Source organism: Aquarana catesbeiana, linkage group LG05 (genome assembly GCF_042186555.1).
Source record: "Aquarana catesbeiana isolate 2022-GZ linkage group LG05, ASM4218655v1, whole genome shotgun sequence".
Taxonomy (NCBI): domain Eukaryota; kingdom Metazoa; phylum Chordata; class Amphibia; order Anura; family Ranidae; genus Aquarana; species Aquarana catesbeiana.
The window spans coordinates 388,555,630-388,578,141 of record NC_133328.1 but is presented as its reverse complement, the minus strand read 5'-3'; the positions used below and the strand labels follow the sequence as shown (position 1 = coordinate 388,578,141).

Genomic DNA, 22,512 nt, shown 5'->3' with positions numbered 1-22,512 from the left:
GTTTGTAAGCTAGCATGCGATTATCATTTTGCATTTTCTTAATTTGAGCTTTTAGCTCCTGTAACTCTTTCGCCTGGGAATCTGAAGCTTCTTCTATTTCTTCCACTCTGCGTAGCAGATGACTCATATCCGACCGTACATTTAGTATTTCTGATTTGATAACATTTTCCAAATTAGTGAACATTTCTGTCATTTCTATTTTATTTATGAATAGTGCAGCATTTCTTGACTCCTCCAGGTCACTCATGGCTCCTGCGCCCTCTTGCTCCGTATCTTCTCTGGGCTTCTCCCCCTGTCCCCCTTTTTGTTTCATCTGGGTTTTTTGTCTTTCGTTCCTGCTTGTTTCATATCCGCACCCAGACTTTTGACACTCACTTCTTTGAGGTACTTCTGGATTGTACTAGAGTTGAGACTCTCCCTGGGGGTCTTGGGTTCCGCTGTTTTGTGGTTCCGCCCTCTCATGCTTCGCCTAGCTTACTTTTGTCAATATCAGTTGCTTAGATTCCGTCTTACAGTATGTCTCATACCCCCCTTCAGTCCGATATCCCACCCTTGCTGCCCAGTATAGGGCTCACTGCTGAAACTGTTTACTGCAATTAGTTTCTGTCTGTCAGGAAGCCGGGCTCTCTATGGCGCCTCTATGCCTTCCTAATTCCGAACCCCTTTCTGCGGCCTCCCCACCTACCAACAATTTGGGAGTTTCTTCCAGTCCAACGCTTCAATCCCAGGCTCTATGAGCTAGCTCCTATGTTGCTCTTTCTTTCCTTAACTTCTTTTCTTCCCTTTTCCTCCTCCTTTAAAATTTATCCAACCGCTCCAGACTTTATCAATTGATATTTATCAGTTCAAAGTCATAAATAATCATACCTGGGGAGGCGATCTTCTTTGGCGCTGTTAACTCACCATTTCCTTATCATGTGTGCTGCGCTGATGCTCCAGGTTGTACTGCTGGTGGCCGATTCCAAGGGGGGATGAAGGGGGAGAAGTCCCGCTATTGGGGTATCCTTGCTGCCTGTATCATTTGTTTCGCTGTTTCACAGGCTCTGGTGGGGACCGCTGCCGTCCGGGGTATCCTATCCCCGCTGCCTCCGTACTCCCCTGTCACTCCTCCAGCTCCGGAGCACCGTTCGTGCGTCCCTCTCCCCGCTGTGTATTCTGCGGGGTGGCAGTTTACCCGCTGGTACTGGGGTGACAGAGTGGCCCGCAGCGTCCTCCGGGTTTCTCCGTGCACGAGGCGGCCGCAGACTCTCACCCCGCTCCTTCGCCTCGTACACGGCAGCCCGCTCCGTCCTGCCCGCCTCCGCCCCTCACTCCGGCGCCACCTTCAGGCCCCTCCCCCCATCCGACGTCTCACGTCAGCATCACGTCCTCCCCAGCAAGTCTTAGGGTTTTATTCAAACCTTTTCAAAATTCCAAAACCTAACGGGGATGTCAGACCCATTTTAGATCTCAAAGTTCTAAACCGGTTTTTGAATACCGTTCTTTTCGCATGGAGTCAATCAGATCAGTAGTCTCCATCCAACAAGGGGGAGAACTTCTGGCGTCAATCTACGTCAAGGATGCTTTTCTCCATGTGCCGATTTTCCCCGCTCACCAGAAATTTCTACGCTTCAAGGTAGAAAATCTTCATTTCCAGTTTGTAGCTCTGCCTTCGGTCTAGCTACTGCACCTCAAGTGTTTACAAAAATCCTGTCTCCTCCTTTAACCAGGTTAGGGGCTCAAGGTATAACGATACTAGCCTACTTAGACGATCTATTCTTGATAGATCAATCGGTAGCCCGCTTAAAACCAAAGTTTGATCACCACAGTCAGCTACCTGGAATACCTAGGTTGGATTCTCAACCTAGAAAAAATCCTCCTTAAAACCATCAAGGAGATTGCAGTACTTGGGGCTGATCATAGATACAGCTCAGAAGAGGGTGTTTTTGCCCCATGAAAGGATCAGTTACACGAGGGAACTGATTCAGTTGATCAAAACAAAGAAGAATCCTTCTATTCAATTTTGCATGAAATTGTTGGGAAAGATGGTGGCTTCTTTCGAGGCCGTTTCTTATGCGCAGTTTCATTCAAGACTGCTGCAAAACATTATCCTGTCAACTTGGAACAAAAAGGTCCAAGCTCTGGACTTCCCAATGCGTTTATCCCCCAAAGTGCGTCAAAACCTCAATTGGTGGTTGATATCCAAGAATCTTCAAAAAGGAAAATCCTTTCTACTAGTTACCTGGAAGGTGGTAACAACAAATGCCAGCCTTCTGGGCTGGGGAGCAGTCCTGGAAGAAGTGTCTGTCCAAGGGAAATGGTCCAAATCAGAGATGACCTTGCCCATCAATATTCTAGAGCTTAGGGCAGGACGCCAGGCCCTGGAGGCCTGGACGCTCAGACTACAGAATTGTCCTGTCAGGATCCAATCTAACAATGCCACAGCTGTGGCCTATATCAATCACCAAGGGGGCACGAGAAGTCGTGCAGCCCAGAGAGAGGTGAATCATATTCTATCTTAGGAAAACAACATTCCTATCAGCAATTTTCATTGCAGGGAATTGGCAGGCAACTACTTGAGTCGCCAATAATTATTCCCGGGAGAATGGTCCCTTCACCTTGACAGCTTTCTGTCATTGTGCCAAAAATGGGGAGTTCCGGACGTGGATCTGTTTTGCGTCCAGGGTCAACAACAAGATCGACAACTTTGTGTCAAGGATAAGGGATCCGATGGCATACGGAACAGATGCCTTGGTTTTTCTGTAAGGTCACTTTTTCACTGATCTATGAGTTCCGTCCTGTTCTACTGCTTCCGCGCCTTCTCGCAGGATCAAGCAAGAAGGGAAGGAGGTGATTCTTGTGGCCTCAGCATGGCCCAGGAAATCTTGGTTTGCCGAGTTCGTAAAAATGGCGGTAGGGGACCCTTGGACCCTACTGCTATGGCCAGACCTTTTCTCGCAAGGTCCGGTATTCCATCCTACCTTACAAACGCTAAATTTAGTGGTTTGGCTATTGAGACCCACATTATAAAAGATCGTGGGCTGTTAGCTTCAGTAGTTTCTACTTGGTTAAAACTAGGAAGCCGGCCTCCAGAGTCATATACTATAGAATCTGAAAGCCATATGTCTCCTGGTGTGAATCCAGGGGTTGGCACCCCAGGGAAAATGTCATAGGTAGGATCCTTGAATTCCTACAGATAGGATTAGAAAGGATTAGAAATAAAGCTGGCCTTGAGTACTATCAAGGCCAGATGTCTGCTTTATCTGTGTTTTTTTCAACGACCACTTGCTTCACACTCTCTGGTTCATAACTTTATTCAGGGGGTAACTCGGATTAATCCTCCAGTCAGGTCACCCCTGAACCCTTGGGACTTAAGTTTAGTCCTGTCGGCTTTACAGAAGCAGCCTTTTGAGCCAATACAAGATATTCCCTTGGTCCTCTTGATGAGGAAAAATAATTTTCTTGGTTGCCATATCTTCTGCAGGAAGAGTATCAGAGTTGCCTGATGTGGTGAGAGCGGTCAAAGTCTATTAAAAGTGTCCGCTCAGATTCATAAAACAGATGTTTTGTTTGTGTTGCCAAACGGTCCTAAAAGAGGACAGGCAGCATCGAAATCTACTATCTATGAATGGATTCGTCAAGTGATTGTTCATATTAAAGCGCACTTCTCCAGAGCTGTTCGTGCTTCTTGGGCAGTGCATCACCAAGCCTTCATGGCTCAGATCTGCAAGGCCACAACTTGGTCTTCAGTCCATACATTTACCAGATTCTATCAAGTAGATGTAAAAGATCATGAGGATATCGCCTTTGGGCGCAGTATACTGCAAGCTGCAGTATGAGTCCTCTAGTCTCTTGCGTCTCCCTCCCTTCAGTTGGCATTGCTATGGGACATTCCACATAGTAACTACTATGGCTCTGTCCCGTGATGTACGATAAGAAAATAGGATTTTTATAACAGCTTACCTGTAAAATCCTTTTCTTTGAAGTACATCATGGGACACAGAGGTCCCTTCCTTAGTATACACGTGTATTGCTTTGCTACAAAACTAAGGTACTCCAACCAGTGGGAGGGGTTATATACGGAGTGCACATTTTAAGTTAGGGTGTGCCAGTGATTTTACAGGTAAGCTGTTATAAAAATCCTATTATTTGATCTCTAAAGACTACAAATTAGCCAGGCTAGCTACCAACCAGCACAGCTAAATTTACCCGTAGTCCTGTTTTAGGATGAGGGTGCTACAATAATAAAACACTTTTAACTGTATTTTAAGTGACCAAGCAAGTAAGAGAACAAGAAGTTAATTGTAAGGCTTTACATAAACTATAATAATGACAATAGGAGTGTGCATACCATATTTGTATAATGCCAATGCATTTACACCTTGTCAATTAAATAAGGCACATAATCCCATGTCATACTATTATTATATTATTATGAGGAATTTATATAGCGCCAAATGTTTACACTTACAAAATAAAGGGAGACAGTACAGTTACGATACAATTTAATACGAGGGTTAGGGGGCTCTGCTCATAGGAGCTTATAATCTAAAAGGGATGGTCAAGTGATACAAAGCAGAAATAACTATGAGGAATAAACTGATGAAGAAAGTGCTTTTTAGTTTGTTAGGTAGAGACAGGATAGGCCTCCCTAAAGTGATGAATTTTCAGGGTCGCCTAAAGGCTGACAGAATAGGGTATAGCCAGACAGTTTGTGGTAGGGAGCTCCAGAAAATGGGAGAGCCTCTGGAGAAGTCCTGGACCTGAGCATGGGAGGAGGTGATGAGGGGAAAAGAGAGCAGGAGGTCTTGGGAGGAGTAAAGAGGACAGTTTTGTGATATTTTGAGTTGAGATTGTTGATGTAGCTCGGAGCAGAGTTGTGGATGGCCTTGTATGTTGTTAGTATTTAGATTTTTTTTTCATTGGGTGGGCAGAAAGCAGTTGAGGGATTGGCAGAGAGGTGATGGACACTGAGCATTTGGTAAGGTGGATGAGTCTGTACTATATGACCTCTCAATTTTGTGTAGAATGTTTAAGACTAATTTACCCAGATTTGCTCTCAAAATTTACTATGAGATTTTGTTCTGCAAACATGCTACAAGATTTATCAAAGTATTTAGTGACCTAATTCAGAACTAATAGATAGGAGCAAACAACTATTATTTTATCAGTCTGGTACTGTGAACTATTCTACAAATTATATAAATGTTATAACTCACAAAAGAGAATATCACCAGATATACTGTAGATCACATGGGCATTTAAAGCAGACATTACCTAAATTTAGTTGTTTAGTTGACTTTGTTCATTAGTTTCTGTTCATATCTGGGGATTTGCATACACTGGGAGTGTCATAACCAACATAAGCCAATGAAAAGACATAACAAATACCATACATATCCATTAAATGGTAGCTTAAAAAAATCAATATCTTAGAAGATACTGTCGTGTAATAGTTTAATTCCTCTTTCCAGGTACACTGGCGGGATTTGCTGGCCCTACATACAACACCACAGGAGGATACATTCCTTCTTTTTACAAGAAGGAGGTTGGATCAGCAGGACAGAGGATACAGCTTGCAGCGATTGCACCAACTACAAGTAAGATTTTGTGTGTGAAAAATATTTCCATAAAGGCAATAGACAGAGAGGTATGGTGTATGGACCAGTACATGTGAGTTCCAGATAATCCGGCCAATCCAGCTGTCTTGAAAATCTTGCTACACTCAGATACAGTTCAGGGCAGGGGGGCTATCTGGAATCCTACTGATAGTAAACAAGTGCATTAGGTTGCTTTCATACTGCTCTATTGAAAAAACACAGTAAAATTGCATATGTGTTTTTGCCACGTTTCTGGTGAATTTTGCACCTTTGAAAAAAGTGATGGGACACCAAAAAAGCAACCGTGTTTTTGCAGCATTTTTAAAGCGTTTGGCATTAATTTCAGTGGGGAGGTGTGTTTTTGGTGCATTTTTTTTAGTGCACCAACCATGTACCAAGAATGCAGCAAACAGGACTTTTAAAAACACAACTGACTGGTGTGTAGAGCCCTGTAGGATTTAATGGTCATGCATTTTTCTTCCGCTTTGGTAAGGCAAAAATGGAGGAAAAACTGATCAGTGTGAAATGGGCCTTAGGTTGCATCAATTTATCCAGGGTCCTTGTACATTCAGCAAAGAAATAGTCGCAGTAGTATAATACATAAATTGTTACATTTCATAAACTAATCAACATTTAAACTTCTAACAGAAAAGCTCAATCTTGCTTATTCATCTTATGATGGTTATCTAGTTCTCAATCTGATAAGTTTGATGAAACAATCATTTTGATGCTCTGATCGAATCAGTTTGATCATCTTTCACTACTGATTCAGTTGTTTTCAACCATCAAATGGTGTGAAAGGGATTTGATGGGTTGGCAAATCTTAAAAACTTGCAAGTGGACTGTGCGGTGCGTGTATCACCCAGCAATTTTATATCTTTGGATAGAGTAGGGAAGAAATAAAACCCGTCAGATTTTTATTGCTCCCTTTGTATCCCCATGAGGGAGATTTCCCAGGATTTACTGTTAACAGAAACACAACATGAAAGTGCTACTTTTCCTCATATTTGGGGAAATTCAAACTTTGGCATTTGTGAATGGAACAAGTGTCTCCAATGGAAAATATCCCCTCTATTCCTGTACTAGTGATGACTGTAACATTTTGGATTTGCACTTGCCTTGTCTCCCAGTAGCAGTGGTTTCCATTACAAGTGGTGAGAGTAAATCTTCTCAATGGGGACACAGAAATAAAAACCCAACAGATTCTTACCCATCTCCATGCTAGCCAAATGGAGAAAAAAAAGTTTGCCTAATGGTATACTTTATAATTGGCTTTAATGGTTGATTTTATTTACATTTGATGGCCAGCATAATAGGGCAGTTTGTCAGAGCCTCTGCATGTGGCCTGTCTAGTAATATCTACTGGTAACTTCACAAATTAGGCCCAACAATCAGTAGAGGAAGAGCAAAGTGTGACCTCCAAAGCTGCCACTAATGATGACCCTTTTTCGAAGCATGTCAAATATCAAACAAGATTCTAGAACAAGGTCTATTTTCTTAGCCCCCGTCTGGGCTAGAGTAAGGGCTTGTGTCACCTTTGTTCAGGTCATAAATGTTTCATTCCCCATAGAAGTCTATGGGAATGCAAAAGCAGCTTGAAACAGGTTAAAATGAGGTCAAATCAGGTTGAATGCGCCTGTCAATGAATTTTGAATGATCTCAGAAGGATCTTAAAGTGGAACTAAAGCCATCAATTTAATAGTGTTGGGAATGGAACTGTGACACGTGCTTGTATTCCCAACCATACTGTCAAATCAGTAAATGGCTGGCATCATAACTGATCACATGTGCAGCATCATGGCAACTGAAGATCAAACAGAGGCTAAAATGGCAGCTTACTTGGCTGAAAACGATAGGAGGGCTTAGTTCCACTTTAAACTGTTGTCTAAAACTAGATCATTGACACAGCCCAAAGTCCATGAACAGAGGCCCTTGTAGTAACCCTATCTCCTAGTTTGGCTTAGTCCTGAGTGTAGCACACATGAAAAGTAGTTGAATAGTGTAAGCAGCCCAAGTATATATGTACTACAATGTTTTATTGGGATTTACAAGACTGTATTTTCTTGCACTTCCTTGCATATATTTGCACAGTTTAAAACCTATTGCAATGTGCTGTAGGATGGCTGCTCAGACCAAATACATTGTACTTTGCTACAATATAGGATGTGGTGTCCCCCAGCATTTTAAGTACATTGGTTGCCTGTATGTAGGGGTCCTTTTGAAGTGGGTAAAGCCAATGGTGGGAATAGCTAAGGAAAACACTTATATCAACTACAATTTCTAGGTTATGTTTTTATATGTATGAAAACTGTTGATTGACATCATATTCAGACATGTTTTCAAATAGTTCTAACTACTGCACAGCATTTTCTTTGTCTTCTATTTCTACTATTCATTCTGTCTTCAACTTTTATTTTTTATTTTTTTCTGTCCTTTTTAATTCCTCCTTTAGCTTTACCCATTGATGCTGTTAACGGTAAACCAAAAATTATTAAACCTAAACCCACCTGCCCAAAGGTAGTCACTGAGAATAGCTCAGGTAATCGTCACTCTGTCTATTTTAATTCCCTCTTTCCTTAGTTCTGTTCTTGTCATTATGTATTTTTAGAAAGATTTGATACAAATATATTTTATTTATTTATTTTTTAGTTGAAGGCCCCTTTCACACGATCGGACCGTTCAGGTCCGCCTGTCAGTTTTGACGGCGTACCTGAACGGGCGCTCCATGTTAGCCTATGGAGCGACGGATGTCAGCGGAGACATGTCCGCTGACATCCAACCCCGTCCGATCCGCTAAAAGCAGATGGATGGCCCTACGTCCGGATCCATGGATGGCGGATCAGATCTGGTGAGATCTGACAAAAACGCACATGCTGTCCGTTTTCATCCGATCCCTCCATAGGCAGCAGCGGCACCTGACAAGCCCCTCCCCGCTCAGTGAGCAGAGAGGGACCTGTCATCCATCGGCTCAGCGGAGATCAACTGAGAGATCTCCGCTGAGCCGGCGGACCGAGGCGGGATCCGTGGAAACGGAGTCCGCCTCATGTGAATGAGGCCTAAATCATCATCCTGAGATTTCAGAAATGTCACATTATAAATATACATACATAGAAATATTTGGCTTAGATCAGTGCTAGAGTAAGAATTTTGCAAACCTGGATAATTCAAAAGAAGGTGAAAGTACATAAGCAGAGGTTTCCTTCAGTGAAAACAGCATGGAAAAATTATCAGCCGATCCAATGATCCATAGGTGACAAAACTTATATCCAAACCTTGACTTTTCCTGTAAAGTCAAACTTTGTCTTTCTCATTAGTTCACTGACAGACACAGCCTTCTTTATTCAGAACGGTAGGGTTATATCATCTCTGCAGGAGTAGGACTAGGCAGAACAAAAAACAACCCCTAGCTATGCCCATGGGCTGTCCTCCATCAGTATATGACTGCCTCCCTGCTTTAGGTATTCAGTTTTTTTTCTGCCTAGTCAGGAGTAAGGTCCTAGTTCCCTGCTGGGATCTCTATTCCTGGGAATTTTTTTGTTTTGTTATTTTCTCTTTTTCCTGGATTTTTTCAGCGACATAGCTCCACTGGACAGGGGCTGGCCCTACGAGTTAAACGTCTCGCGGGTCGCATACGACCGGGTCTCATCCTATGTCGCAGCGTTTCTCATGGCCGACAGCCCCCCCCCACTTCGGTGGCGAGGAGTATCTGTCTGGGAGCATTACCCGTGCTTTTCGCTGGAGAGGTAAGGGGTCCCCTGTTGAGGCCCAGGCTCCCAGCCTAGGGGCTTTGGGACATGGTTCCCCTTTTCCAACTTCGGGTTGTTACTGGGGGGGGCATCTAGGGTTGGGCCTGGGAGGTGAGTGGCTGCCGTAATTTAGGCCGCGGCTTTGCGGCCTACCAGGTGGGGGGCTGCCCTCGCAGCCGAAAATTTAGGCCGCGGCTCTGCGGCCTACCGCACTCGTGGCCAGTGGCTGAAAATTTAGGTCACGGCTATGCGGCCTACCGTACTCGCAACCGAAAATTTAGGCCGCGGCTTTGCGGCCTACCGCACTCGCGGCCCTTTGGCCTACCGGCTGGAGGTCCGAAAGTTTAGGCCTACCGATCGGCTGTCCGGTCAGGTGGTCCGGTCCCACCGTGGGCCGCGCGCTCACGGCGGGCGGCCAAAATTTAGCCCGCGGCTTTTGCGGCCTACTGGCCCACATTTTTGTACCTATTGGGCCATGGCTTCTGTGGCCTCCTGGATCAGCACCCCTGTGTGGGGCCCTGATATGTGCCCCCTGTAAGGGGCCCCGGAATGTGTCCTCTGTGAGGGGCCCTGGTTTGCGCCCCCTGTGAGGGGCCCAGGTTTGCGCCCCCTGTGAGGGGCCCAGGTTTGCGCTCCCTGTGAAGGGACCCGGTTTGCGCCCCCTGTGAGGGGCCCAGGTTTGCGCCCCCTGTGAGGGGCCCAGGTTTGCGCCCCCTGTGAAGGGACCCGGTTTGCGCCCCCTGTGAGGGGCCCTGGTTTTTGCCCCCTGTGAGGGGCCTCTGGTCTGCGCCCCCTGTGAGAGGCCCCGGTATTTGCCCCCTGTGAGGGGCCCCCGGTCTGCGCCCCCTGTGAGGGGCCCCGGTCTGCGTCCCCTGTTAGGGGCTCTGTTTTGTGCCCCTGTAAAGGGGCCTTGGTCTGTGCTCCCTGTGAGGGGCCTCGGTCGACATCCCATATGAGGACCTCGGGCGGGGGGGTCCAGTTAGTGGCCCCCCCTGTGTTTTTTGGGGTAGCGCTTAGGCATATAGCCTAGTATATGGCACCCCTACCCTCCCCTCCCCCTCTGTCTCCTATCTGGCTCTGAGGATGTGGCCCACCTTGCGGGGTGGTGACCACGCTCCCTATCTTGTCAGGGAGTGAGGATGACTGCAGTAGGGCACGAAAAAGCGCTGGTTATCGCACTTATTACATCTGTGCAGGAACCTTTTAAGATGGGGGATGCAGAGGCGGCTGCAGCGGAGAGCCGATGCCTCATAAGCCGTCTTGCGCAGCGAAATCGTTCCCTCTTATCTTGACAATATTGTCCTTGAAGACTGGGAGGGTCTAAAGTGCATTTTGTGTTTCTAAAAAAAAAAAAAACGCTTACTGTGAGGTACCCATTTGGGAATTCCTTTGCTGCATTGCCGGACCTATGGTCTAGGCACTGAAGTATGTCAGCTACGCCTCTTGGCCGTAGTTCCCCTGGTTGCTGAGCTTCTAAGGTCTCCTTAGTGGTGCTTAGACAGGTATTTTGGGGGCTACCCTGGATGTCAATACTTCCAATGGGCATCTACTGCCGGACCGCTTGCTGTTCTCCGCAGAGGGTGTGCAAGCTCCGTTGCTGCAGAATGTGGTTGTCACGGTTCCCGTGTCGGGAACAGTTTAAGGCCCTGACCTGCCTTGTGTGGGTACAGAATGTCAGGACGGAGTCCTTTAGCACGGTGGTAGCACCCATTCATCATGGGGACCTTCTGGTTTCTATCGACATCACGAATGCTTGTTTACGCATTCCGTTATGTGCCCAACTCCAGCACTTCCTCCGTTTTGCTGTGGGTGCGGCGCATGATCAGCGCATAGTCTGGCCACCGCTCCTCGGGTATTCGCAAGGCGTTGGCCCCGGATTGGGAGTGGTTGCATCTGTGGGGGTTTGCGGTCCCAGCTGCCTGTACAGTCTTCTTCTGCCACTCCTCGGCTACCCCGAGGGGCAATATAGTTTCTATACAGACCTTGACTGATTTCAGTAGGCATCTATACTATCTGAAGTCTGCTTGGGTCCTTCCAGAACGTCGGATTATCTAAGCCCGAGCTCTGGCCAGCGTGTTTTCTTCTCTTGGACAAATTCCAGAAGTTGCATGCCGCGTTTTTTATTTTTCTGTCCAGCAGGTAGACCCTCTGCGGACCTGCGTGTGGGTGTTGGGTCTGAGAGTTTCTACCTTTTTGAAACTATTCCATTTGTGCAGTTCCATACAAGCTCCCTTCGGGGAGATTATGGCATGAGACAAATGCCCGAGGTCTCGGGACATTCAGATTCGGCTGAGTTAGTAAACCAGGATTTATCCCGCTCTCCGGTTCTTCGGCGGGATAAATCCTTTCTCCCCTTGTCACAGGGTGACCACCAATGCCAGTCGGTCCGGGTAGGATGTCCTGGGACTGAGCTCTGCTCAGGGTCATAGTACTCTGGTGGAATCCGGACTACCAGGTAATATCCTGGAACTTCAAGCGATCAGGCTAAGGCTGGATCATGGACGGATCGACTTCGGGGGCTCCCGGTACGGTTCTAGTCAGACAAGGCAACCACGATGGCTTATGCCCTTCCCCAGGGCGGGTCAAATAGGCTGTGGCGGCCCTGGCTATTGCCAGTATTCCCCGGTGGGCAGAACGTTTCGTCCGGCCCTTTTCCAGTGTATGCATTCAAGGAGTGGAATGCTGACAGGTGGATACCTCAGTTGGCGAGGGTTGGACCACGGATGGGCCCTTCACTGGGCCGTGTTTCTTCATGTTTGTTCCTGCTGGGACACTCATGAGGTAGTTCTCTTGGTGTCCTAGTTCAACTGGATGGGTACCAAGGTTTCTGGTAAGGTCACGGGTTGCTCTGCCAGCTCTGGTGGCCCATGGGGCCAGTGGAGTTTCCCTGTGCCCTTCCTCCTCTCCAGCTTCTGTTGTGGCTTTTACGCAGGATCACGGCTGCGGGGGTTCCGGTCATTCTGTTATCCCCGGATGGGTCCAGTCGGTCTGGGTACGCCGACCGGGTGCGCCTGGTCGCCGGCGTTCCTTGTCGACTGCCTCTCAAGAAGGATCTATGGTCCCAGGGCCGTTCTTTCATCCTGCCATAGAGTTACTGGTTTTAACGGCCTGGCTGTGTTGAGCCAGGTGCGACAGTTCCGACAGTGTTGATGGCTAGGGAGTCCATCTTTTAGGAGGTTTTAACCTCCGGGTGTGGAGAGTGCATAAATCCTGGTGTGAATCACCGGGCATTCATCCTTGTTCTTTCTAGGTGGCTCCAATTCTGACCCCCATTTATGGGGGGTTTAGCAGGAATATGCCTAGAGTACCATGAAGGGCCAGGGGTCAGCCTGGGTGGTCATCTTCAGCATCCCCTGGTCTTGCGCTCTCTGGTGCGTACCTTTATTCAAGGGGTTAGAGGTCTGTTGCCACTGGTGCATTTTTTTTCTACCACTGTGGAATCTGAACTTGGTGTTTTCGGTTCTCCAGGAATCGTTCTCTCTCTCCCTCTCTCAAAATAGATTCCACTGCTTACTCTGTCTCGGAAGTTGGCCTCTTGGTGGCTTTCACCTCTGCTCATAGGGTGTACAAAAGGGTGGCGTTATTTTCTCATTCAACTTACCCACTTTTAGGCGCTGCTTCGCCCTTCTCTATAGTTCCGTCCCTGGGTTTCCATTTGAACAAGGACATTGTGTTTCCTTTCTTGTGTCCCTGGCAAAACATCCCAAGGAATTTGCCTTATCTGCCCAGTATGTGGTTTGGGGGATTTGGTTGTATTTGCCAGCCACTGAGTCTTTTGGAGGTCAGGCTCTCTGTACTCACGGACAGGCCAAGAAAGGGGCTGTCTGCTTCTTCTGCGACCTTCTTCTGGATGGATATGACAGATGATGACTCTGGGCTATTCTGTCAGGAATCGGGTTCCTGCTTTCCCTGTTATGGCACATTCTTCTCGAACGCCTAGTGCGTCTTGGGCCTTCTGTCTTCAGGTGTTCGTGGCGCATTTTTCACAAGTTCTATGAAGTGAATGGGTTGGCATCTGCGGGTGCCTTTTTTGGCCGCAAGCTTTTTGCAGACTGCTGTTAGGAGGTTCTAATCCCTCTTGAAGGGGTATCGTTCAGATTGGTTTTCAGCTTGTCCTGTGTGAAGCTCCTGTTACCTGGTTGGCTTTTTTGTTAGCCTTGGGATTTTTCTCTGTCCCACCCATCATGTTCAGCACTGCTTTGGGACGTCCCTACCGTTCTGAATAAAGAAGGCTGTGTCTGTCAATGAACGAATAAGAAAATAGGATTTTTTTACTTACTGTAAAATCCGTTTCTCTGAGTTAATTGACAGACACAGCACCCACCCCTCTATGTAGTTTTTTGATACTTCTATTACTGCTTGCTACTAAACTGACTACCTAGAGCAGGGAGGGGGTTGACGGAGGACAGCCCATGGGCGTAGCCAGGGGTTGTGTTTTGTTCTGCCTAGTCCTGCTCCTGCGGAGATGATATAACCCCACCGTTCTGAATAAAGAAGGCTGTGTCTGTCAATGAACTCAGTGAAGCGGATTTTACAGTACGTACAAAATCCTATTTTCCCTCGCCTGTCTCCAGGGGCTTCCTTTTGCACAGCGAGTCCACCAATAGCACAGGACTAATCAGGAATAAGGAGGGGCAGGGACAAGTTCCTTTTTTTAAAGGAAAAGTTGAGTTTTGCAAGTAACATCAACTGTTCTTATTATTTTGAAATGTAACTGAATTGAACAGCTCCTATCTTCCTTCCGGGTATCGTGGCTCCGGCGCTGTGATTGACCTGAGCCGCATGCACGCGGGAGCCGCCACTAACGGCACGATCGCCGTTAGAAATGGCACGCTTAGTGCGCCTGTGCGCCATTGTCTACAGCGCATTAGCAGACATCGGTGCCTATCTTTTGCAAATATCTCCTAAACCGTGTAGGTTTAAGAGATATTTCTTGCACCTGCAGGTAAGCCTTAATCTAGGCTTACCTATAGGTAAAAGTGGTCTGTAAGGGTTTACAACCACTTTAATATAGTATTAAAACCATTGTTGGAAAGCATGCCTGATCAAAAAAATCAATTTTGTTGGAGAAATAAAAGACCGCTGCACACCACTGTGGTAATGGAACAACCACAAGCATAGCAATGACAGTGCCCACCTCCCTGGGACCACCCCCTTTGACACGTTGACACGGCTCAGTTTCATGTCCAGCAGCTGACAGTTGGGTGACCGCAAGGAGGAGCAGCTGGGAGAGGAAAGGTATATGTCTACATTATCCAAACATGAATAGATTTGTTGGCATTTAAAGGCCTTCATTTCAGTAAGGAAACCCTGTCTACAGAGGTACACACAAGGGCACAACTGGGGTCACTTGATGAAAGTCAACAAAAAGGAACTGTTTTTTCTTCCTTTCACTGGAAGTGAAACATTCCTTAAAAGAAATACAGTTTAGTGGTAAAAAGGATTTTATATTATGAGGACTGGTTGACAGAACTAAACATAACCAGATAATACTGTAACCTTGGTATTTAGCAGTAAGAGAGCAGCTTATATCACAGGAAAAATTGGAAAAGGGTTTGGGATAAAGAGATGTCCCGGGAAAGCAATTAGGAGAATCAACCACGGTATACCGTTTGAAAATGTCTAATTAGTTTTATTGATCTTTAAATAGTATGTCAAAAACCACTAAAAGTGACCCAAATGACATTAATGTGGAGTAATTTTCTAATATACCCAACTATAGAAAGAAACACACACATACAATTGGACAACGTCGTCACGATTTGGTGCCAGAACTGAAAGCCCAATGCGCACATACACATGCACACCCAGTACACAGTGGTATTAATATAAATCCAAGAATTTCATATATATATATATATATATATATATATATATATATATATACATCTCACATGGATGTACCAGTATGCTAATAGCTAAATGTCTGGGGAAGGACGGCAAACACACGATACAGCCCGGAGGCTCTCACCACTCCGTTGCAGTGTCTGAGGCCGTCTTCATTCAGTCCGGTCCGTGCTTCCCCACAAATATCACTGAGATAAAAATGAATGCTACTGTATTAGTTTATATTTGAAGGGTATCCGTGCAAGGCAGTGCTGGCGTAGTCCGTTGTGTCCTAAATGTGCATAGGAGATGACCAATCAGCTGACCGGGAGGTAAACTAAGATGGCTTGTGAGTCAATAGACAGCAGACTTGTCCATAGAGACCAAAGGAAGATGACGGTGCGGCAAAGCCACACAGATTTGCTGGGGGGTATGGCAGAGCATGAGGCTAGTCTGGCGCTACCTCCGTTGATGCATTTCACACACGCAACAGTGCACCTTTTCAAGACGTATGACATGAATTATCCCAGTCATTTTAAAGGAACCAATGTCAATCAACCACTACCATGTCGTAATACTATTTAGAGGCTATCTTGTGGTGACAAAACATATTGCATCAATTAAAAATATAAAAGCAAGAAAAGGTAAATCAGTATAAGGATTTTACATATTTGCATTGTTCTTCCACCTAGTACCTTTATCATGTACAGACTGTGTGCGTAGATAATGCCAAATTCACAATTTTACATCATCGCCCATAACCTTAGATGAATGAACTTGGTTACAGTTAAATTTTGATTGTGAATTAGGCAGAGTGAGTGGGGTTTATAAGCCTCTAGATTATCTCAGATTAATGGCTGTACTAAGGTTCAAGGAAAACCTTGAGACTTAGCTCATCATTTAAGCCATTAGGCTGTAAAGTATTTAGCCTAAAAATCCAAATGCCTATGCCTGCCTCCACCTTGGGTGGTGGGAGAAGGAGGTGGTATATGGATCGTCAATGTACCTTGGCCATGCTCGCACCTGGCTGAGGTACATTGATGACATTTTGATGATATGGGAAGGCTCCACCACTGAATTGACAGCATTTATGGATGAGCTAGGCCATAACTCCCGGAACATACATCTTACTTTTGTGGTGGACCCTCAAGAGATATCATTCCTTGATCTCTACATTAGGTTGGAGAATGGCAGATTGCTAACTAAAACCTACAGGAAAGCGACAGCTGCTAACACCCCACTATCAGCGGAAAGTCACCACCCTAGACCCCTCGTCAGGGGCATTCCATTGGGCCAGTTCCTGAGAATTCGCAGGAACTGCTCCACCGAGGAGGACTACTGCTGTGAGTCCGATATGTTATATCAGCAATTCAGGGAGAGGGGTTACTCTCATCGTGCCCTGAAGCAGGCAAGGAAAATTGCTGGATCTAAAACAAGAAAGGATCTTTTATCGATCCGTGATCCTGCTACCAGTGAACAAGAGGGACCGGTCAGACTAATCATACAGTACGGTGCCCAATGGAACCAGATTGGCTCCATACTTCGGAATCACTGGCACATTCTGACCCGTCTAAGTGGCATGGAAGACATTGTAGGAACTAGCCACATGCGGTAACAAAACGTGCCAGGAACCTAGACGATACACTGGTCCAGTCCGAATTTGTAAAAATACCTAACATGAATTGGCTCACCGACATGCCCAGACTCAATGGGATGTTTCCCTGTTGTCACTGTGGAGTCTGCCGTCATGTCGAACGCTTAGCGGTGTTCATTGAATCTGAAAGAAAACATGAATTTGAGATCAAACACTTTATCAACTGTGCAACTGCACAGGTACTGTATATTATTGAGTCTCTGTGCAAAAAATGATATGTTGGTAAGACGAAACGTCAACTTCGAATCAGAATCAAGGAACACCTAAAAAGTATACGACAGAGGAGGAGACACCAGTGGCACAACATTTAATACTGTGCCATGATGGTAAATCCACAGGTCTGAGATTCAAGGGATTTTTTGCCCTAGATCTGTCAGCTCGTAGAGATGACTATGACAATGTTCTACTTGAAAAGGAGAAATCTTGGATTTTTAGGCTAAATACTTTACAGCCTAATGGCTTAAATAATGAGCCAAGCCTCAAGGTTTTCCTTGAACTTTAGTACAGCCATTAATCTGAGATAATCTAGAGGCTTATAAACCCCACTCACTCAGCCTAATTCACAATCAAAATTTAACTGTAACCAAGTTCATTCATCTAAGGTTATGGGTGATGATGTAAAATTGTGAATTTGGCATTATCTACTCGCACAGTCTTTACATGATAAAGGTACTAGGTGGAAGAACTATGCAAATATGTAAAATCCTTCTATTGATTTACCTTTTCTTGCTTTTGTCTTTTTAATTAATGCAATATGTTTTGTCACCACAAGATGGCCTCTAAATAGTATTACGACGTGGTAGTGGTTGATTGGACATTGCTACCTTTAAAATGACTGGGATAATTCATGTCATACGTCTTGAAAAAGCGCATGGTTGTGTGCGAAATGCATCGATGCAGGTAGCGCCAGACTAGCCTCATGCTCTGCTATACGCCCCAGCAAATCTCTGTGGCTTTGCTGCACCATCATCTTCCTTTGGTCTCTATGGACAAGTCTGCTGTTTATTGACTCATGAGCCACCATAGTTTACCTCCCGGTCAGCTGATCGGTCAACTCCTATGCACAGTCAGGACACAATGGACTACACCAGCACTGCCTTGCATGGATACCCTTCAAATCTAAACTAATACAGTAGCATTCATTTTCATCTCAGTGATATTTCTGGGGAAGCACGGATCGGACTGAATGAAGACGGCCTCAGACACTGCAACGGAGTGGTGGTGAGAGCCTCCGGGCTGTATTGTGTGTTTGCTGTCCTTTCCCATACCTGTTCCCCCTTACATATGAAATGAACACTGAGATGTACTTAAGTATACCCTGCATTTATCAGCTGTGTTAATGTGCCTGAACTACACTTGCAGTACTGCATGAATAACTGTGCTTAAAGGACCTGTTATTTCATTTTCTGATCTGCTTGTTTTATATCCGGGATGCTAATCTATGCATGATAATACTAGACCAGCTTACAACTATTTTTGCTCCATGATACTTTAATTAACTAACTTCCCAGGAATTCCATCAACCAATGGACATTGGTCCTAATATCAGTCTCTAATGGACATTTAGCTATTAGCATACTGGTATATTCAGTTTAAATACCATCCATGTGAAATATATATATATGTGTGTGTACTGGGTGTGCATGTGGCTTTCAGTTCTGGCACCATATTGTGACTACGTTGTCCAATTGTATGTGTGCGTTTTCTTTTTATAGTTGGGTATATTGGAAAATTACTCCACATTAATGTCATTTGGGTCACTGTTAGTGGTTTGTAACATACTATTTAAAGATCAATAAAGTGAATTAGACATTTTCAAACGGTATAGGGTTGATTCTCCTCATTGCTTTCCCGGGACATCTCTTTATCCCTTTTCCAATTTTTCCAGTGATTAATTTGCTTTGGAGGTATCCTGTCCTAACCGATGAATCAGTAACACCTTACTACTGGTTGAGTTCCTTCACCATTAATTAAATTGGATTCAGATTAATTTTATCTGTATACCGAGCAGCTCATATCAGCCTAGCTCCTGACACCCTACACAACTGGGTGCTTGTGCCCACCTTCTCCACTGTATTATGGTAATTACAGCACAGCTTACATACATTGTAAAAGGCAATGCTTCCATTGCATTATGTTCAGCTATGACATGCACAAGGGGGTCCTCATTTTAGAATTGTTTTACAATGCCTGACTGCTGGAAGCATGGAGACCCCCTAAAAGTTAAAGTGTATTTCCAGCCATACTTGTTTTTAATTTTAGATGAGTAGGGAAGGATTAGAACCCCTGTCAAGTTTTATTATTGTTGTTATTGCTATATGGGGCACCATTAGAGAGATTTCTCCCCACTTAGGTCTGATTCACACTTGTGCAGGTTGCAGTTTGCATATTGCAGGTGCATTTTGCATTTTTTCAATACACATCTTTAAACCATTGAAGTCTATGGAACCAAAAACCAGAAAAAAATCCTGGCCCTTTCCATAAAATGCACAGATGTGAACTACGTCCATAGGAAACCATGTTAAACGGACTGTAGTGTGTTTCTGCAGAACTGAAAATGCACTAAAAAATTCATAGGTGTGAACCAGTCCTTATTGTTCTGGTGATAACAATTTCCCCATTCAGAAAGCGAGAGAAAATCTCCAACAGCAACACAGACTGCAGAGAAGGGCTAGAACTACTATCAGATTCTTATTGCTGCCCCTGTTGCAGATTTTTCCTCACTTCTTGTCTCATTAAACCACTGCAAGCAGGACAGTAAGTGAGCTAAAATCTACATAACAGAACTCCAGATAGTTGTAAAACACGACAGGTGGGTATACAGATTTGTCTGGACATATACCTTAAAGATGAAGTGTAGTCAGGTAAACATGATTTTTAATTGTAAGTCACTCAGAGGGATTGATTTACTAAAACAGGAGAGTGCAAAATTGGCAGCTGTGCATGGTAGCCAATCCCCCTTCTAACTTCAGCTTGTACACTTAAAGTTTTGAGGAAAAAAAAAAAAAAAAAAAAACTGAAAGCTGATTGGTTTCTATGCAGAGCTGCACCAGATTTTGCACTCTCCAGTTTTAGTAAATTAACCCCTCAGTCTGGAAGTTGGGTGGATCCTGCACCTTCTTTGCCATCTAGTGTTAGTTAAAGAGTATGCACCCATGGAGGAATATTAAGCATCAGGACAGAGTATTCAGCTTTAAATCTTTTATATATATATATATATATATATATATATATATATATATATATATATATATATACACACACACATGAGAGTCTGAAGGAGACATGTCTGTATTGTTCCGACCAACTTTTTAGATCCTTTGTCTAATTGTTCTAATGAAATATAAAATGAATGGGAGAAGTTGGTTGTTATATGCAACACTTTTTTTTACAGGATTTAATTTTTTTATATGTTTTTTATAAACTTTATTGAAGCTTAGCATTTACAAAATGTATTCAAAAAGCAGTTGTTTTAACAATGAAATCCAGCATGTGTAAACATTACTCAAGATAAATTGAGATGAGAATACAAAATACAGTATAAGCAACCAACTATATAAGGTTCAGCACTGGGAAGCCTAATGTTGCCTGGAAGAGTCCCCACAACGGGGGGGGGGGGGGGGGGGGGGTGTGTCAAGCATAGCAATCATATTGGGTCCTAAAATTCGGCAGCCCAACGTGAGTGTCCCACCAATGAGCTAGGGCTGGAGACCCTAGCCCACAAATGTTTTCTCAATAGTAAATGGGATCAAAGCATCCTGGTAGGAAGAGGTATTGCATGCCCTACAATGTGTCAGGCTGGCATCTAAAAGGTTGGCCAGGTCTAGGAGGGAGAAGGGGAGCTCCCACAAGAGGGCCTAATGCTGCAGCAGCCAGGGCACCTCTTAGTGTCTGCGACTTAAAGGTCTATATTTCAGCTCCTCTATGTACCAATATACCATTAACATACCTCTGTTGCAGAAAAATAAAAGCTTTCTCTGTTTTTTAGTACAAGGCCTTACCTCAGCCCCTGGTGTGTTCCATATAAAAGTTCATGTCTTCCTGGTATGTAGATTTAGGACATAAAAACCAATAAGACACAGCAAGGGGTTAGCACACACAGCAAGGGGTCATTGACACACACACCCTGCACCCATCAATCTATCTAACCATTTACTCTGTATCCAATCAGGCAGGCCCTTGCACTACATCTGGGGTGTCCAATCCCTGGCCCGAGAGAGTCTAGCATGTGGGCTGGGCACTTAGTATGCAGTGCAAACATAGCAGCCGCGGCAACCTGCATTCACAAGCCAGGCAAATGCACGCCTGGAGGGATGCCGGAAATCTGTGCAAAGTGCAAACATAGTTGATGGGTGCAGGGTGTGTAATAATGAGGTCAGCTGGTAAACCACTTCCTGCTTCTTACTGGTTTTTATGTCCTATATCTACATACCAGGAAGTCATGAACTTTTCCATGAAACCACCATGGGCTGAGATAAGGTCTTGTACTAGAAAACATAGAAAGCTTTTATTCTTCTGCAACAGAGGTACATTAATGGTATATTGGTACAAAGGGGAGCTGGAATTTAGAAAAAAAAAAGTGAACTTAGCCTTTATTTATTTTTTATTTTTTTTGTAAAATTGCATACATTTAGAAGCAAGCAGTTCTTAGCGGAAGTCTTCTTTAATGTCAATAATATCACTGTATCTGAAAAGACTGATCACTAATGTGTAGGACAAGAGATATTCAGGAAATTTCTCTTCAATACCAAAACTATGCATTCCTGTTTTCCAATCTCTTACGATCCTTTCTTACCTCATTGCAGAAACCATTGTAGTTGAGAAGTGCAATGCATAGCTTACTGTCTAATGACTGATATCTCCTGTCTGTTTTAGATTTTGACTTGTGGAATACAAAAGCTGTGCGGCCTCAGCTACCCGGCCCTCCCTTCAAGCCAGCAACTAAAAATCTTGCTGTGCTTAACCGACCCCAACAATTTCAGCCAGTGCATGGAAGGACGGACTGGATTTCCAAGTATGGCGGTCATCGTTGAAGTGCGCAAAGATTATTTCGTTTACATTACCTGCTAAACTGTTGTTGCTAAAGATTTTCTCCATAAACATCATCTGCCAAATTGTATCATCAAAGCTAGTCTGCACACTATATTTTGCAAGTCTCCTGCAAAGCTGGACCAATTTGCTTTTTAAGAAAAACAAATTTTTTTTTTTCTCAAACAAAAAGTTTTATTAAGATTGAATAAGTGTATACAGTTCCAGAGCACATACAGTAGTTTACATGGCAGAAGTCACATTTTACATATGTATTAGGGTAAGGAGCGGAAACAATATATAAAAATAAGTACAGAAAAAAGGGGGAACATACTCCATTGCATCAGATAAAGAGAAAACAAAGAGGAGAAAGGAGAAAACACATCCTCTCATCAGGAAAATCCTTCCATGAGCTATCCACACTCCTCCAATGGATCATTTGCTTATTACCTCTTAGCATACTGACTAATTATATAGTGCATAACATATATCCCATAGGAAGTGAGGTTAATGAGGGCCGCTTTTAGAATAAGCGATCATATATCAAATCTATTGGCGCTAGACCTGGTGTATCCAACCATGGAGCCCATAGTTTCTCATATTTTTGTGTCGCTCCCCTATGCTGGTAAATAATTTTTTCCATACGAATAGTGGCCCCCATTTGTGTAATCCATTCTTG

General features: G+C 44.5%; 1 protein-coding gene across 5 annotated transcripts in view; it reads left to right on the top strand.

Annotated features, from left to right (window-relative positions):
* MAK (male germ cell associated kinase) overlaps nt 1–22,006 on the top strand; it is a 131,642-nt gene extending 109,636 nt beyond the window's left edge. For 3 of the 5 annotated variants that reach the window (XM_073631046.1, XM_073631049.1, XM_073631047.1), the window contains exons 13-15: nt 5,454–5,579; nt 8,032–8,118; nt 21,681–22,006. In XM_073631046.1, the coding sequence (XP_073487147.1) occupies nt 5,454–5,579; nt 8,032–8,118; nt 21,681–21,838 (371 nt within the window). In that variant the 3' untranslated portion in view covers nt 21,839–22,006. The remainder of the gene's footprint in view (nt 1–5,453; nt 5,580–8,031; nt 8,119–21,680) is intronic. The other 2 variants (XM_073631050.1, XM_073631051.1) reach the window with 2 other exon arrangements.
* The last annotated feature ends 506 nt before the right edge of the window (nt 22,007–22,512 follow it).